Source organism: Phacochoerus africanus, chromosome 2 (assembly GCF_016906955.1).
Source record: "Phacochoerus africanus isolate WHEZ1 chromosome 2, ROS_Pafr_v1, whole genome shotgun sequence".
NCBI classification, from domain to species: domain Eukaryota; kingdom Metazoa; phylum Chordata; class Mammalia; order Artiodactyla; family Suidae; genus Phacochoerus; species Phacochoerus africanus.
In genome coordinates, this window is record NC_062545.1 from 182,277,419 (window position 1) to 182,293,874 (window position 16,456).

Consider the following 16,456-nt stretch of genomic DNA (forward strand, 5'->3'; position numbering starts at 1 on the left):
TGTCCAAGTGAACTAAACCCAACAGAGCTAATTAAACAAGCTTGCTCTTTTCATACACACGGATATTCTTTACAGAACTTTGAGCTCATAATTACTATCTCATTTATATAAACCAAAACCTCAAAGTTTAGAATATTCAGTCTAGGTGATAATCACCTTTAGACAAGGCCTTTGCTTTCATTCATGTTTGTATTCTTAGGGTCCAGCTTGGGTGCCAAGTACCTAAATAAAATGTCTCCAATAAATGTTAAATGAAACTAGTGCACACATGTTCATGTTCAATGGCAACACCAACTGGAGGAGAAAAATCCTACTATTGCTGCTTCTACTATTAATTCTAATACTCCCTGTAACAATCTGGTCAGCTGAAAGAAAATCCAAATTCTAGATGCCTCGAATGTGACTCCACTTACGTGATAGGAATTCTCACGGTACAAAGACACAGGTGGCAGGTACATAACAGAATTTTATACAAAGAAAGAGTGAACCATGAGCTCCTTAAGAGCTACAACTCTTTTTTGTTTGTTTGTTGTTTTTTAAGGCCACACCCACTGCATGAGGAAGTTCTTAGGCTAGGGATTAAACCAGAGGTACAGCTGCCAGCCTATACCACAGCCACAGCAACTAGGGATCCAAGCCACATCTGTGACTTACACCACAGCTCACGTCAATGCCAGATGCTTAACCCACTGAGCGAGGCCAGGCATCGAACCCACAACCCCATGGATCCTAGCTGGGTTCATTAACCACTGAGCCATGAAGGGAATTCCAAGAGCTACAACTCTTAGCAAGCACTACAAACCTACCTGTTGCAATACCACAAAAACCACAAAACTGGACAATATCTGAACTACTGACATCAAAATTTTTCCAAAAATAAAAAAAGTCTTCCACGGTAATATACCTCCATTCTAGAATAACAGTAAATTAATAAATTAAATAGAAAATGCTTTTTGAATTCACCTTAAAAGACCAGATTTTCTTAGCTGTATCTATTCCAAAAGCAAAGGATATATAAGAACTGTGGACTAAAACAGTAGAGATCTACAAGGTATCTGAATTCCAAGAAAACAAGTACAACATATAAGTGCAAATTAGACTCAAAGCAATAGATTAGGATTGGATTCTAGCCCTAGCCTTGTTTCCAGCCTAAACTGAAGATATAAATCTCTATCTGTGCATAAAGGATTAGGGTCAATGCTACTTACTGAATAAGTTATGCAACACATACTCAAATACTATTTGCTGCCAGAAAGCACTAGTAGGTAAAGACAGGCATCACACTGCCAATAATACAGGCCTACCTGATAACTGCACTCACACTTCTTTCTATGTGGGGGAAGGTTCAATTACCATTTAAGTATTTTCCCCTTTGCTTTTAATTCAGGCAGTGTTCATTATCACCACTCAGCACACTTTCCATTCTTTCCCTCTCCTTATAGAATCAGGCTGTCCAGAGGAAGTAGGTCAATTTAATACTTCAACACCTAGCATACCTGTGAAATGATAACTGTCTAGCTGCTCCTAGCCACCTCTACCAAATTCTTTAAAAAGATATTAGTGTTTGGCCCAAGAAAGGCATTCTTTGCAAAAATTATGAAAATAATGGCAAATCTGAAACTCTGAATGCCTGAGGAAAATGTTTTTAACTTTAAAATATACTACTTACTTTATTTATTTATAAAAATTTAATGTTTAAAGATTTATTTTCCAAGAGTTCCCATTGTCGCACACCCGGAAACGATTGTAACTAGTACTCACGTGGATGCAGGTTTGATCCCCGGCCTCGTTCAGTGAGTCAGGGATCCAGCATTGTCGTGAGCTGTGGTGTAGATCACAGACTGAGCTTGGATCTGGCGTGGCTGTGGCAGGTGCAGCTCCAATTCGACCTCTAGCTTGGGAACGTCCATATGCCGTGGGTGTAGCCCTAAAAAAACAAAAAGAAAAGAAATTATTTTCCAAGGGCAGTCTTTTAAATTAATGTTTATTCTTTCCTTATTATTTTAAAATTTATTCTTAGTTATTTTGCACAAAAGGCATCTGCATCAATGGCACGGAAAACCCATGTTCAGCAGGTTTGGTATCTTTTCCTGCACTGATTTACAGTCTTTAATTTGTCTTGATCTTACAAAAGGTTTCAATATAAAAATGACAGTATGATTATTACCTAAATTCAGATGAAAACTGACATCATCTACAGGAGAGATGCACCCTAGCGATGCACCCAACCTTAAGACTAATTTTTAAGAGCTGCTCCTTTTCTGTCCCCTTAAAATGATTCTAAATTCTAAACTGCACTCAGTGAAGAAACTGACCAAATTTTATAGGGGAAGTCGCTCGTAAACAGGTGGGATGCCTTTTGCAGGAACGGAGAAGGCACTTTAAACTTACCTCAAGAATTGTTTTTACAAATATCATGGCTCACTGACATTTCGCACTCCTGAAACGCATCCATCTTATTACTTAAAAAAAAAAAAAAAGGACTACCTCTTAAGTGAGAGGACACCCTTCACGAGCGAACTGCCGAAGGGAACAGCCCCAAAGAACTTAATTAAAAGTTAATTACCTGGCCTGAAAATGTGCTTTTGTTTTAGAAACTAAATACCAGCGGGACTTTCTCTTGCCCTGAATCCAGCCTGAGGACAACAAATTGGTCAACGGCGGAAGTTGCCTGACGAAATGACTGCAACATGAAATCCAGTTTTATGATCACAACAAAACCTTCCTTCCGGGGCCAGGCAAAAACTTGAGATAAACGTCCTTTTGGATGCAACAGGCAATCGCGAGCCCCACCCCCCACCCCCACCCCGGCCACCGGCCGGGGAGGAAGCGCTCGGCCTCGGACCCGCAGGGAGGACTTACAGCTCCCCGTCAGAGCGTCCGAGGGGCCGCGGCCCGCACCCCGCCCGCCAGGCGCCCTTCTCGGCCCCGTCACCTCCCTCGGTCCCCGCGGCCGCTCGGACACCAGCACTGACCTTCCGCAGGGCCGAGACTAAGAGTCCCCGCCATTTCGGACTGTTCTCTTCGCTGAAGAACTCGTAGGGCTGCGGCGCCTGCTGCATGGCCCCGGCCGCAGAGGCTCCACATCGGGGTCGGCCCGCGGGCCGAAATGGGCCGGGCCGGTAGCCTGACAGGCAGGGCTCTGGCTGCGTCGCCTCGCCGGCCGCCGCCGCCGCCTCCCGCCCGGGCCGGGGTTACGGCCGAGGCTGCTCGGAGGCGGCGCCGGCGGGCGGGGGCTCCGGGGGCGGCTTCCTCGGCCCGGGCGGCCTCGCCTCGCGCCGCGTCCGCAGAGGAAGCGCGGCGGCCTCCTTTCCCGGCGGCGTTGGCCCGCTTCTCGGGCGGCTCCTCCTCCTTTGTCTGCGTTCGCAGCCCGGCGGGGGTTCAGCTGGCCTGGACCCTGCTCGGACTCCCGCTACGGCCGCGGCGGGCGGAGAACGACGGCGACAGCGGCGGCTTGTCTCCTCATCGCCTCTCCTCCGCCCTCCCAACCGGCAGACGCCGCCCGGCCCGGCCCGGCCCGGCCCGCCCGAGTCACCTCCAGAGGGCCCTGGGGACCGAGCGGGCGTGCGCGTCTAACGAGCGAGCTACACTGCAGCGCGCAGAGCGCTGACCGCCGCCGCCGGCCCTTCAGCAGCCGCGCACAGCGCCCCAGGGCCGCCGCGGAGCTCCGGATCCCAGCAGCGGCGGCTCGGCCCGCCCCCTCCGCCCGGCACTCATCCCTGTGAGCTGGAGTAGTCCTGCACGGAGCATGCGCGCCGCGAATGTGGCAGAGGCGCCGGCCAGGCGCGCGGGCCCTGCCCCCGGAGCGCCCCTGTCCTGAACGCTTAATGGGCGTCTGTTCCACATAGACTTCCCTGCTTACTGACTGCGTTTTACACACACTCTCCCCCCTCTTGATCTTCCCCAGACAATCCTGAGTCGGTGCTACTCCTCGAGCCCAAGGACTCCAGTCGTGGGAAGCAGTATAGGTATTTGTAAAGAAAAGGGCTTTCTGTCTGGACAGGATATTTAACGTATTTGTGTTCCACATGGCGATTTTGTATATGGGCAAAAGTAACTATATCATAGGGTGGTGGTGTGGGGATTGAAGGAGGCGAGGCGTGGAAAGCCCTTAGCGCACAGTAGGGCCAAAAGGGGCATATGACAACGTTAATTAGGCTTAATCCTTCACTTGCATGAGCCCCTATGTTCACAAAATTCATTATCGTTTTTGCAAAACTTTTCATATTTTTGCATTGTTTCCTTCTCTTTTTTTTTTTTCTTTTGTCTTTTCAGGGCCGCACCCGCGGCATATGGAGGTTCCCAGGCCAGCGGTCCAATCAGACCTGTAGCCGGCAACCTACACCACAGCCACAGCAACTTGGGTTCTGAGCCACGTCTGCGACCTACACCACAGCTCAGCGCAACGATGGATCCTTAACCCACTGAGTGAGCCCAGGGATCAAACACCGCAAGTCAGGTTCGCTAACCGCTGAGCCACGAAGGGAACTCCTGCACTGTTTTCTTAATGGTGTCCTCCAAATTGCGTAGGTGTGGTGTCAGATCCCACAAAAGCTGTGTCCGCCCTTGGGGCCCAGCCATGCTCATTAGCAACCCCCAAAATGTCCCGACTTTCCTGCGATGAAGACTCTGGAAACTTGATCATTATTTTTTGTTTGGGCTTTTTTTTTTTGTCTTTTTGCCACTTCTTGGGCCGCTCCCTGGGCATATGGGGGTTCCCAGGCTAGGGGTCTAATGGGAGCTGTAGCCGCTGGCCTACACCACAGCCACAGCAACGCGGGATCCGAGCCACGTCTGAGACCTACACCACAGCTCATGGCAACGCCGGATCCTTAACCCACTGAGCAAAGCCAGGGATCGAACCTGCAACCTCATGGTTCCTAGTCGGATTCGTTAACCACTGTGCCACGAAGGGAACTCCAAAACGTGATCATTAACATGAATGTTTCATCCCACTAAAGATGCTGAGCACATTCGTGAATTACAATAGACTGCTCCCAGCCACAGCAGTTAGGGAAAGGAAAAACAGGGTGCAAAAACGGTCTGTGTTACACTTCAGTTCCAGGATCAGTAGCAGAGCAGTTATCTTTCCTTAAAACAGGCACCATTTGTTATTTTGTCAAAATCAGAATGGCAGCGTTGGAAAATTTAGATCATTTTTTCTAATCCAAGTATTCCCTGAATCAAGAATCTTTTCTAATAGATTAGCAACAAAGATACACTGTACAGCAGAGGGAAATATAGCCATTGTTTGTAATATCTTTAAATGGGGTATATATAGTATATAAAAATATTAAATAATTATGTTGTACATTTGAAACCCATCATATACTGTAAATCAGATAAACTTCAATTTTTAAAAAAATCTCTTCTAATAAATGGCCCCACCCGCATTCCGCTGTACTTAAGATAAAAGGTAAGATAATGAAATGCTTGTATTTCTCCAGTTAATCTTTCAATCAGTGAGGGCAAAGACCTTGTCTTGTATAGAGTGTCTTTTCTCTCTATTCCTGAACTCCAGCCATAAAACTGCTAGGCTGTCAAACTACTAGACTGTCGTTGTGTTTTCTTATAGGAGAGTAAAGTTGTTAACAGGAAGTTTCTTTCTTTCTTTTTTTTTTTTTGTCTTTTTGCCTTTTCTTGAGCTACTCCCTCGGCCTATGGAGGTTCCCAGGCTAGGGGTCTAATCGGAGCTATAGCCACTGGCCTACGCCAGAGCCACAGCAATGCAGGATCCGAGCCGCGTCTGCGACCTACACCACAGCTCATGGCAACGCCGGATCGTTAACCCACTGAGCAAGGGCAGGGACCAAACCTGCAACCTATGGTTCCTAGTCCGATTCACCAACCACTGCGCCACGACGGGAACTCCAGGAAGTTTTATTCTTGGCTAAAGATATTACATGGCTTCTCTGGGCCAAATCTTGCCTGAAGACACATTTTGTTTAGCCAAAGTTATATTTAAAATTTAAAACTGCTGTTAATTTTTAAAATTAAGAGATTTTATATAAAAATCTGGATTTCCAGCTTCTCTGTGACTAAGATCTGGCAACACTGGGCCAGATCCCTTGCACTGCTTCCTGCAAAGAAATAATCAGCAGGCAGTCGGGTAGTGGCAGCTTCTTTAGAAAGATATGCCATCCCATATTTAGTTGGCTATACTCCCCACCTGGCACTCTTCACCCCTTTATGTAATCTGCCCAGTCTCTACAGGCATCTGAGTTGTGATCTCTGGGCTAGGCAAACAGAAATATGATACACATGCATTTGGAAGATAATTCAAGAATGACACCAGTAATAAGTTTCCCAACCAAACAGGCCACCTAAAAAAAAATGTTCAATACCTTATACTCTACACTAGGCTAAATTCCAGATGTGTCAAATCTTTAAATGTAAAAAATAAAACCATAAAATAATGTTATAACTTAAGAGTACAAAGACCTTTCTACTATTACATAAAATATAGATTAGTAAATTCTATTTTTTTTTTTTTTGTCTTTTTGCTATTTCTTTAGGCTGCTCGAGTGGCATATGGAGGTTCCCAGGCTAGGGGTCCAATCGGAGCTGTGGCCACTGGCCTATGCTAGAGCCACAGGAACGCAGGATCCGAGCCGCGTCTGCAACCTACACCACAGCTCATGGCAACGCCGGATCGTTAACCCACTGAGCAGGGGCAGGGACCGAACCCGCAACCTCATGGTTCCTAGTCAGATTCGTTAACCACTGCGCCACGACGGGAACTCCAAATTCTATTTTTTAAAAATGAAGAAAAAAAAAATCACCACAAGCCAAGCCAAAATGCAAATAACAAATTGGAAAAGAATCTTTGCAATTCATTTCCTACAAGTCAATTTCCCTGATGTCTAAAGGAGTTTATACAAATTAACAAGACTAAAACTTAATAAGAAAAAAAAGGATAAAGGATAAGAAAAGCCAGAAAAGGAAATATAAATGTCTTAAACATTAAGGAAGCTCAACTTCCTTCATATTACAAAAAATGCAAATCTAAATTATACTGTTATTGGAGTACCTATCGTGGCTCACTGAAAACAAATCTGACTAGTATCCATGAGGATGCAGGTTAGATCCCTGGCCTCGCTCAGTGGGTTAAAATCCAGCATTGCTGTGGCTGTGGTGTAGGCTGGCCGCTATAGCTCTAATTAGACCCCTAGCCTGGGAACCTCCATATGCCATGGGCATATGCCATGGGCATGGCCCTAAATATATATATATGTATATATATATATATATATATATATATATATAAATTAAATAAATAAATAATACTGTTTATTAGTGTTCCCTTGTGGTACAGGAGGCTAAGGGTCAAGTATTGGCATTGCCAGCAGCTCAGGTAACTGATGTGGCACGGGTTCAATTCCTGGCCCAGGAATTTTTATGTGCCATGGGCGTGGCACCCCCAAAATTGTACCGTTATCATTTTTCACTTACCGGAACAGCACGGATCAGGAAGTTTGATTATACATTATCTTGGTGAGAGTATGGGGCAACAGGTACTCTGATACATAATTGGTGAGACTGGTAAATTGGTTCAATCTCTGTCAAGAGCAACTTGACAATATCAGAGTTGCACAGGCAAATAGCCTTTGAAACAGTAAATTCTAGGAATATGTCCTATATGTATATTTGCTCATATATCAATGACCGTGTGCAAGATTATTCATTGTAGTTTTGTTTTATGACAGCAAAACCAAAAGAAACGAAAAAACCCTAGAAATAAACAATTTAAAGAATCATCAGTAGGAATAAGGGACTGGCTCAACAAATAATAAATCCAGAGAATGGAACCTATAAAGTCATTTTTTTTTAAGTTTAGGGCCCCTCCCCGGGCATACATAAGTTCCCAGCCTAGGGGTCGAATTGGAGCTACAGCTGCCTGCCTACACCACCACAACCACAGCAACCCTGGATTTGAGACGAATCTGCGAATGCCACAATGGGAACTCCTATAAAGTCATTTGAAAAGAACCAGGCCACTCTGTTCAGGCCACTTGAACATTATCCAAAATATGTCAAAAAGTGAAAAAAGCAGGCTGTACAATCAGTATGCAGTGTATACTACTGCAATGGAAGCAGAATATATTTTCTTATACATAAATACAGTATTTGTGCAAGGCCGCACAAGATATTGACAATTTTTGCTGCCTCAGAGATAGAACTGGGTGGCTGGAGGAGAGAGGGAGACTTTTCATTGTGCACTTTTTTATGACTTTTGAATTTTCAACTATATGAATGTTCTACTTATTCAAAATATTCATTAAAAGCCACTTTTAAGTGAAAAAATCCAACCTCAGTATAAATACTTGCTTAGAGTGTTAAAAAATAGAAATATTAAACACATTGATAACCCTAAGAGAGAGAGCCTATGGATATATCGCAAAAAGTCAAAAATAAATTTGAGTTAAAATAAATATGCTACCATATTAATACTTTGATAATACTTTTACTTGTCTTTTTAGAATTCAGAACAGTTTTAGGGAGACAACTTGAATAACCAAAGCACATCTCAGATTTTAAAATGCAGTAAATTTATGCCCATCCAGGGATGCTAAAAAAAAATAGGGAGGGGAGGAGGCAGTAAAAAATTAACCACTAATATTTTCCCACTGAAAAACATTTTCAAGAAGCACTTACTCAACATTTCTCTCTCTCATTTACCCTCTTCTACTTCCTCAATTTACTTAAAGCTACAAGTGCTGCCAGTCCGGAGCAAACCAAAGCAACACCATGGGAAATAATAAATATCTTTCTCACTCACTTTCATGGTTCATTGCCATAGCTAACTCTGGTCCTCTTACAGTCCACCTGCTGGAAAGAAGCTGGAACCCACTCAGATCATTTGTGCTACAACCCTATGGCAAGCTGATGCCCAGAAGCCCAACTCCCTATAAGAGGTACATACCAAAAAAGTCTTCCCAAGAGGAACTATAGTTCTGTGTGAAATTCCAAAAGAGTGATGTATCTATTGGACACCCTCCCCTGGCCTCAAAAAAGCACTGTTTTATATATATATGTTATAAATATATTCTGCTATGGAACAGAAATAATGTTCCCTCATGCTCTGGGGTATGAAGATGACACTGAGGTCAGCCAGATATTGCCATTACCAAATGGAAAGCCATTCTTGTAGGTAAGAAAGTGCTCCACTTTTTACCCCTAATATAAACTATTCTACCTTATCTTTACATTATATGCAAGTACAAGGGTTTTTTTTTTTGATTGTTTGCTATCTAAAGCCTATGACAGTTCATGTTTCACACATAAAACTTATTTGAATCAGAGTTTATGAGACTAAAAATTATGTTCAAAACACCAAGGCTCATTAAATATTTTAATATTAGTACACATTTTTTTCTCTCTCAGAAATACACAAAACTTTTAAATAGTATATCACTATTCCACAACAAAAGCCTACTGACATAAATACAAAATGTTTTACAAAAAGAATAATCGACACATTTAAAACACTTGCAATAATTTTTTCACTTGTATTTTTGGGAAATATAATAAAGACCCAAATGGAATGAGGGTTGCTTTAATTAAGACAATTATCTTTGTAATTGCAGTCTTTCACAGCTTATCATATATGCAGTCTTAATGCTGATGAAATAGAGAATTGTATATTTCCAATCTCTGAATAATCTTATAATGAAACAGAAAAATACCCTGTGTGTCATATTTCTTGGAGGAATCAGTTGTTATGAAGAAGCATTAGGGCTTGTTTTCTGACGGCTTTCAGTATAATGCTCATCCCAAGTGTCAAATAACTGCCTAGTCTATTTACCTGGGATGTGCTATTCTTGAACATGAGCTCATGATGTGTAGCCTTTCAAATTAATTGATGAGGTAGCTCAATCACTGTAATCACAAAGGCTTGAAGTGAAAAGGAGGAAAATAGGAAAGTTTTCATATTAGCCAAAATGCACATCTTTCTAACTCATCCGTCACACATTTTTGGAGAGGTGAGAGAAAAGAAGAAAAAAGTGAAGAGTGGAAGAATGAGTAATTCAGAGAGAGTATATGTGAGGGAATAGATGAAAATGTCTCACCTAAATGATGGTTCTGTAATAAGTTTCCCCGTATTCTATTACATGTTCATCTGTGTTTCTATTTTCCCACATTCTAAATTTCAAGAATCATTTCAACATATACCACATACACACACACACACACACACACACGCAGACACACACACAGAGAATACATAGTATACAGTATGGCACTGGGCAAAAATTTAAAATATTCGTGAAGTACACATGACTGTAAGGCACTTTTGCGGTTTACAAAAGTGAATGCCTCAAAATTAGGTATTTCCCCAAAATGAAGAAATAGCCTCATAAACATCTATAGGATTCTAGAAAAATCAAGTAGGCATGAATCATTAGTGATCTTGGCCAACATGTGAGAATGTTGGTGTAACTGAAGAACAGAGATATAAGAGTTAAATGCTATTTTAATTTACAGCATTCTGTATGTCAGTGTCAGGATTCTAAGTTCTTTTAGTTTCTCAACCACCGAGGACTAGAGAATAGGCAAAGCACTCATAGTGGACAGCTATTTAGATTTAGTGATGACACCAGACCAAGTCAGTTTTAAAGAAACTGGGAATAATAAAGGCTTTTGAGTTCCTTTTGCAAAGTTAATTTTTTACAAATACAGATAAGATAGAATCTTAAACTACTTCAAGATATTAAATTTCATGTATTTTTTAAATGAAGAATTTTAAATTCCCAAATACAGAAGTTGTTGCTCTAAATAATGTGAGCTTTTCTAAGACTCTTCAAAATTAAAAGGAGGTCTGTAATCTACAATATAATCTATTTTCTTGTATAGGAAAGACAAAAAGGCTTAGATATTACAAAGCCAAAACATTAAGGGAATAATCACTTTTTCATACTGTCACTCCCAGAAATTCCAAAAAAGCCAAATGTCTGGCTCATGGTTGGTGAGGACAAGCCATTAACAAAATCAGGAATTCAGGTCAGATACAACTGTATCTTTTAAAAGAGCATGGATTTAAAAAAATTATTATTTTCACTTTACATCACTTTAAAAATTGAGTGGTTATCTAAATGATATACCTAAAAATGATATTTTTAAATAATCTTCTTAAAGAATGCAATTGGTACATTCTTATTACTGAACGTGGAGAATAAGATGCATACCTAGTTCCTTTCATTATTTACAATTTAAATCTTTGTTGCACTTCATCTGCAATCATTCCAGAAATTGCAAGGGAAGAAGTGGCAGCAGGAGAAGGTGCATTTCTCACATGAAGAATGCGATTTCCAATATCCCCAACTCCTCCATCAAATACAAAATCTTCTATGAGATTTCCATCTCTATCCAGGGCTTGGGCTCGTACTCCAGCTGGACCTCTGCAAAAGCAAGAGTGGTAATCATCTGACTGGAAGAGACAAGACATTGGACATATGTGTCAGTGGTTTCAAAGTATTGTTTTTTTCTTTTTTTGGCTGCCCTCAAGCATATGGAGTTCCCAGGCCGGGGATCAGATCCAAGCCGAAGTTGCAACCCACACTGTAGTTATGATGCCGGATCCTCTAACCCACTGTGCCACACCAGGGATTGAACCTGTACCCTGGACTGCAGAGACGCTGCTGATTCCATTGTGCCAGAGTGGGAACTCCTCAAAGTATTGTTAAAGCAATAAAGCCTTCATGCTTCTAAATGCACAATTATGTGAAAACCTAGTAAGTTTGTGTTTAACCAAAGGCTGTCAGCTGTAGCTTGTCAAACTTAAATCCTTAGCCTAGAGCATAATGCCTGTCCCATAATGGTGCTAATAAATGCTTATCACTGAATACACAAATGGGTTTATTCTGAAGTAGTAGATAAATCTGTATTTAATCAGAATCATGTATTTTAATTTAAATTTATAAAGTGAATGTATTATAAAATCAATCAATGGAAATAATAAGCTTCTTTCTGATTAATACAAAACAAGGAAAGCAAGAGTTATGTGTTTCAATTGCATTCCTATATCTGCTACAGAATTCTATCTATTTTTGTGTTTTGTTTTGGTTGTACACTATTAACATTTATGGAGAAAAATATTTGCAAATAGCAGTAAATTCTTTTTTTTTTTTGTCTTTTTTGCCATTTCTTGGGCCGCTCCCGAGGCATGTGGAGGTTCCCAGGCTAGGGGTCCAATCAGAGCCATAGCCACTGGCCTATGCCACAGCCACAGCAACACAGGATCCAAGCCGCGTCTGCTACCTAACCACAGCTCATGGCAACGCCGGATCCTTAACCCACTGAGCAAGGCCAGGGATCGAACCTGCAACCTCATGGTTCCTAGTCAAATTCGTTAACCACTGAGCCACAGCGGGAACTCCAGTAAATTCTTTTGTAGTTTTTTATTTTTAAGAATTTTGCCTTCAATATGAAGATAACCTTCAATTAATTAAACAGAGATGACAGGAAAAGCACAAAAATGATAGCATGTTAATAATAGCATGTTAATACAGTAAGAGCCTTTAATACTAAAAGTTCTGTTTTGTAAACTTAAGTTTAAAAATTAGGTTTTGTTTTTTTGTTGTTGTTGTTTTTTTTTTTTTTTTAGTTTTTAAAATAGTTAAAGTTTACAGATGAAATCTGAACAGATATTTTTGGAGTCCCAAAGCACCTCCACTGAAACTATTTATTCAAGAAAACCCAGTTTGAAAACAGTTGCCTTATACACACAACCAAGACTCAAGAAATCAAGTAACAATATTAAACATTTTTTAAATTGATTCTGGGCCAATGTACATACATCCTTGAGGAAGATACAAAGAAAAATATGAAATATGAGACTTCAGCCAGGCTGAGGAGAGATCCACAATAACAGCCATTTTTTTTACCAAGTGCTTACTCCATGCTAGGTATTCTCTCATTTAATCCTTACAACAATTCTAAGAGGGTGATATTAGTTTATATTTAACAGCAAAGAAAATAGAGGGATTAAGTAACTTGCTGGAAGTTACATAGCTATAGAGAGACAAATAAGAATTACAACAAGGATGAAAGGTTCCATCCTAAAGGTAAGTAATCTGTTTATAGAAGTTTGCAGGGAATCTGGACAGATTTTTGAGCTCTAAGGATTTCCAAGTAAGAATCAAATCCAACACCTATAACACAAAAAGACAGAATGGGACTGAAGCTGAAATTCCTTAGGGTAAAGATACGTGTAACAGCCTTTCAGCCAGTGTGTGGTCCATTTTGTATACTCCCTATCTGTAGCTTCTCTCAACTGGCCAAAGCAGCCTTCCTCCTCTCTTCCTGGGCAACATTCCTGTTGCTGCATCTCTATGAGTTGTGATTATCTCCACAAGTATTCTTGTCCCTCTCCTTTTATCTGGCAGAAGGCCAATATGTAGGGGATACACAGTGGCAATGACTAGCCACTGACGTTGAGTGTGCAAAATAAAAATTTTCGTCTCTGCAGAGGTTTAGCAGTACATTCTCCTTACTCCTTCTAAGCAAACAGAAGTTAATGCTGATGAACTACAGTTAAAGATGTGTCTGTACTTATTTATTCCTCTTACAAACACCAACTATGTTCCCAATGTCGTCTACACTCCTGTCCCAGTATTCAAAACCTATAATCCAAACTGTAAAAAACAATATACAATATTAAGTTTTTCTAAGGATCTCACTTTAGTTCAAACTAAAGTAACTTTTAACATGAAATGTTTAAACTATCAAATTCTTCATGTTCCCCATTTTTTCAGCACTAAATGCAACTCTAGGGGTTTTCTTTGCATGAATACACATAGGCATTCTCCCTCAGAATACCTCAGCTTGAGATGAAGACTATAATGCAAAATTTCAGGTAAGATAAGCCCTAAACATCTTGAGGGCCAGGACTCAAATCTTGTATAACACCCCTAACTTTGCCCCCATGTCTAGATTTGTGCCTTATAAATAGGAAGTATTCAATAGGGCTAGAAATTTTTAACTGTTTAAATTCTTTTAAATTTTATTTATTTATTTATTTTTGGCTGCCCAATGGCATATGGAGTTCCTGGGCCAGGGATCAGATCCAAGCTGGAGTTGCGACCTATAGCATGCTGCAGCATCGCTGGACCCTTAACCCACTGCACGGAGGTGAGGGATTGAATCCGTGTCCCAGTGCTCCAAAGATGTTGCCCATCACTGTGCCACAGCAGAAACTCCTAAATTCTATTTTAACAGCTAAAAGAACAAATGATTCAGCTAATTTAATATCTGTGAATTCGGCTATATTTAACCATTTATTGCTATTTGTATTTTGCCATATTTGTAGCTAAATTTAATGGGAATGCACACCCTAGACCCTTAAATACATCTAGAAACAACAGGTGAATATGTTAACTAATGGCATTCATTCATCTGAGAAGTGCTGTACTTACTGCTATGTAATTCTGTGGTACATATATTATCCTTCGGGCTGGAAAACAGCTATGACAGGCTACAACAGACACCTTTGGCCAGTTCCAAACAGGATAATTTAGGGCATTTTATAAAACTCACCATGGGATCTATTGTTAATCTAAAAATAGAAGTCACATGAGCATATTTAAATTGGGAGTGGTGATACAGGGCAAGCCAACCATTCCATCTCAATTTCCAAATGCACAGGAAGGGTATTTTTATTACTAATATTCAACCAAACTGAACTTCAATAGAGAACATGATTTTTCTATGTCCAGTTTTTTAATTGTGTTGACAATTTGGTTTAAGGCGTAGATCATTTTGAGCCTTTGCAAACATCTTGGGAGGGTTTAAATTACACGAGTATTCAGTAACGGGGATGGGGCGGGGGGGTGGGGGGAGAGTTTTATGCCTCCATTAAATAACGTAGGTGTTTTAACTGTGTTATTCAAATCTTCAAATTACCCTGATTTTTACTCTCTCTAATCTGTTTAAAGTGAGTGAGAGGGAGAAGTGTTAGTTTGAAGCAGGATCCAAATAAGACTGGATCTACATTTTAAGTTAATTTCTCAGCTTAAAGTCCCTATCAAACTGGTGGTACAAACTCAAACTCCACATAGTTATGAGGGCAGGTCCAGGGTTCTAGATTTTTAGGAAAATTTTTTGTACAGACTTTTCACTGAGGACATAGCCCTTCCAGAGTCCCTGGTTTTACAAAGGGATCTCAGTTCCAACTTTTTATCTTTTACAGACCCAAGGCTTCCTTTCCAGCACTTGAGTGGCAATTACAATATAAGTCCTGGAGTTCCTGCCATGGCACAGTGGGTTAAGAATCTGACTGTAGCAGCTTGGGTTGCTGTGGAGGTGTGGGTTTGATCCTTGGCCCAGCACAGTGGGTTAAAGGATCTGGCATTGCCACAGCTGCTGCATAGGTTGCAGCTATGGCTCAGATTCAATCTCTGGCCTCTCGGAACTTCCATATGCTGTGGGTGTGACCATAAAAAAAAAAAAAAAGTCTCTAATGTTTGATATTTTGATTTGCATAGTGGATACATGAGTTTATACAATTGTCAAAAATTCACTGAGCAATTATGATCTACATGTTTTATTGCATGTAAATCACATATCAATTAAAAATAAAACTCAGTTATATTTACATCAAAATCAGAAAATTCTCCCCACCCTTTCAGGTCAGCATCAGTACTAATGCTTCTTAGTACCTGGGTTTTCAATTTCCTCTTTGTTTTCATTTCTGGGATGCCTTTACTTTCTTGTACTCTCAGCTATAAGAATTTCAAAGGATTTTTATCATATTTTTTCCAGACTCTCTTACTATTTTTTAGTGTGAGGGTTATCAAATTCTCTACACCAGTGGCTCTCAATCAGGGGAGATTTTGCCCCCTAGAGGACATGGCAATGTCTGGAGACATTTTTGGTTGTCATACTAGGGAAGAACATCCTACAGTGAACTGGACAGTCCCCTACAACAAAGAATTATTTGGCCCCAAATGTCAACAGTACCAAGACTAAGAAACATTTTTTTTGCAAAAGAGTCTAGATCACCTTTATTACAGAACTGTTGGGCTTTCACCCTTGTGTTTCACAATGACGTAGTGCAATCTTTAGCTATCACTTATGATGAAAACATCTTGCCTGAAAATTTCAATAGGAATTCCCCCAAGATATTTTCAAATGAAGTGCGGGGAAAAAAGGGGGATTTTGGCATATATGTCTTCGTGTTTTACATCTGTATAATGCTAACAGATACAAAATTCTGCTACATGATCATGTCAAAAATTAAGCACAGAACAAATCAATAAATAATGACATTTAATAATGATAAGTTTATACACCTAATACATATATTTGACAGGTTATAACTTTACATTGCAATGTAATATTTGCCAGTAAGTTATTGTTCAAGATGCTCTGGCTAGGCAATGAGAAGTCAAGCTGGTTGCCCTTTAGTGGTTACTGCAATTAAAGGACACCATTCTGAGCTAAACATCCCACTAAAAGT

General features: G+C 40.7%; 2 protein-coding genes across 3 annotated transcripts in view; both read right to left on the reverse strand.

Moving 5' to 3' along the window:
- Positions 1–3,104, reverse strand: part of SOS2 (SOS Ras/Rho guanine nucleotide exchange factor 2) — a 107,796-nt gene extending 104,692 nt beyond the window's left edge. For both annotated transcript variants that reach the window (XM_047767274.1, XM_047767276.1), the window contains exon 1: positions 2,976–3,104. In XM_047767274.1, the coding sequence (XP_047623230.1) occupies positions 2,976–3,062 (87 nt within the window). In that variant the 5' untranslated portion in view covers positions 3,063–3,104. The remainder of the gene's footprint in view (positions 1–2,975) is intronic.
- Positions 3,105–10,456: 7,352 nt separating this feature from the next.
- L2HGDH (L-2-hydroxyglutarate dehydrogenase) overlaps positions 10,457–16,456 on the reverse strand; it is a 47,008-nt gene continuing 41,008 nt past the window's right edge. Inside the window, exon 10 of the mRNA XM_047767277.1 lies at positions 10,457–11,399. Within this exon, the coding sequence (XP_047623233.1) occupies positions 11,204–11,399 (196 nt within the window). The 3' untranslated portion in view covers positions 10,457–11,203. The remainder of the gene's footprint in view (positions 11,400–16,456) is intronic.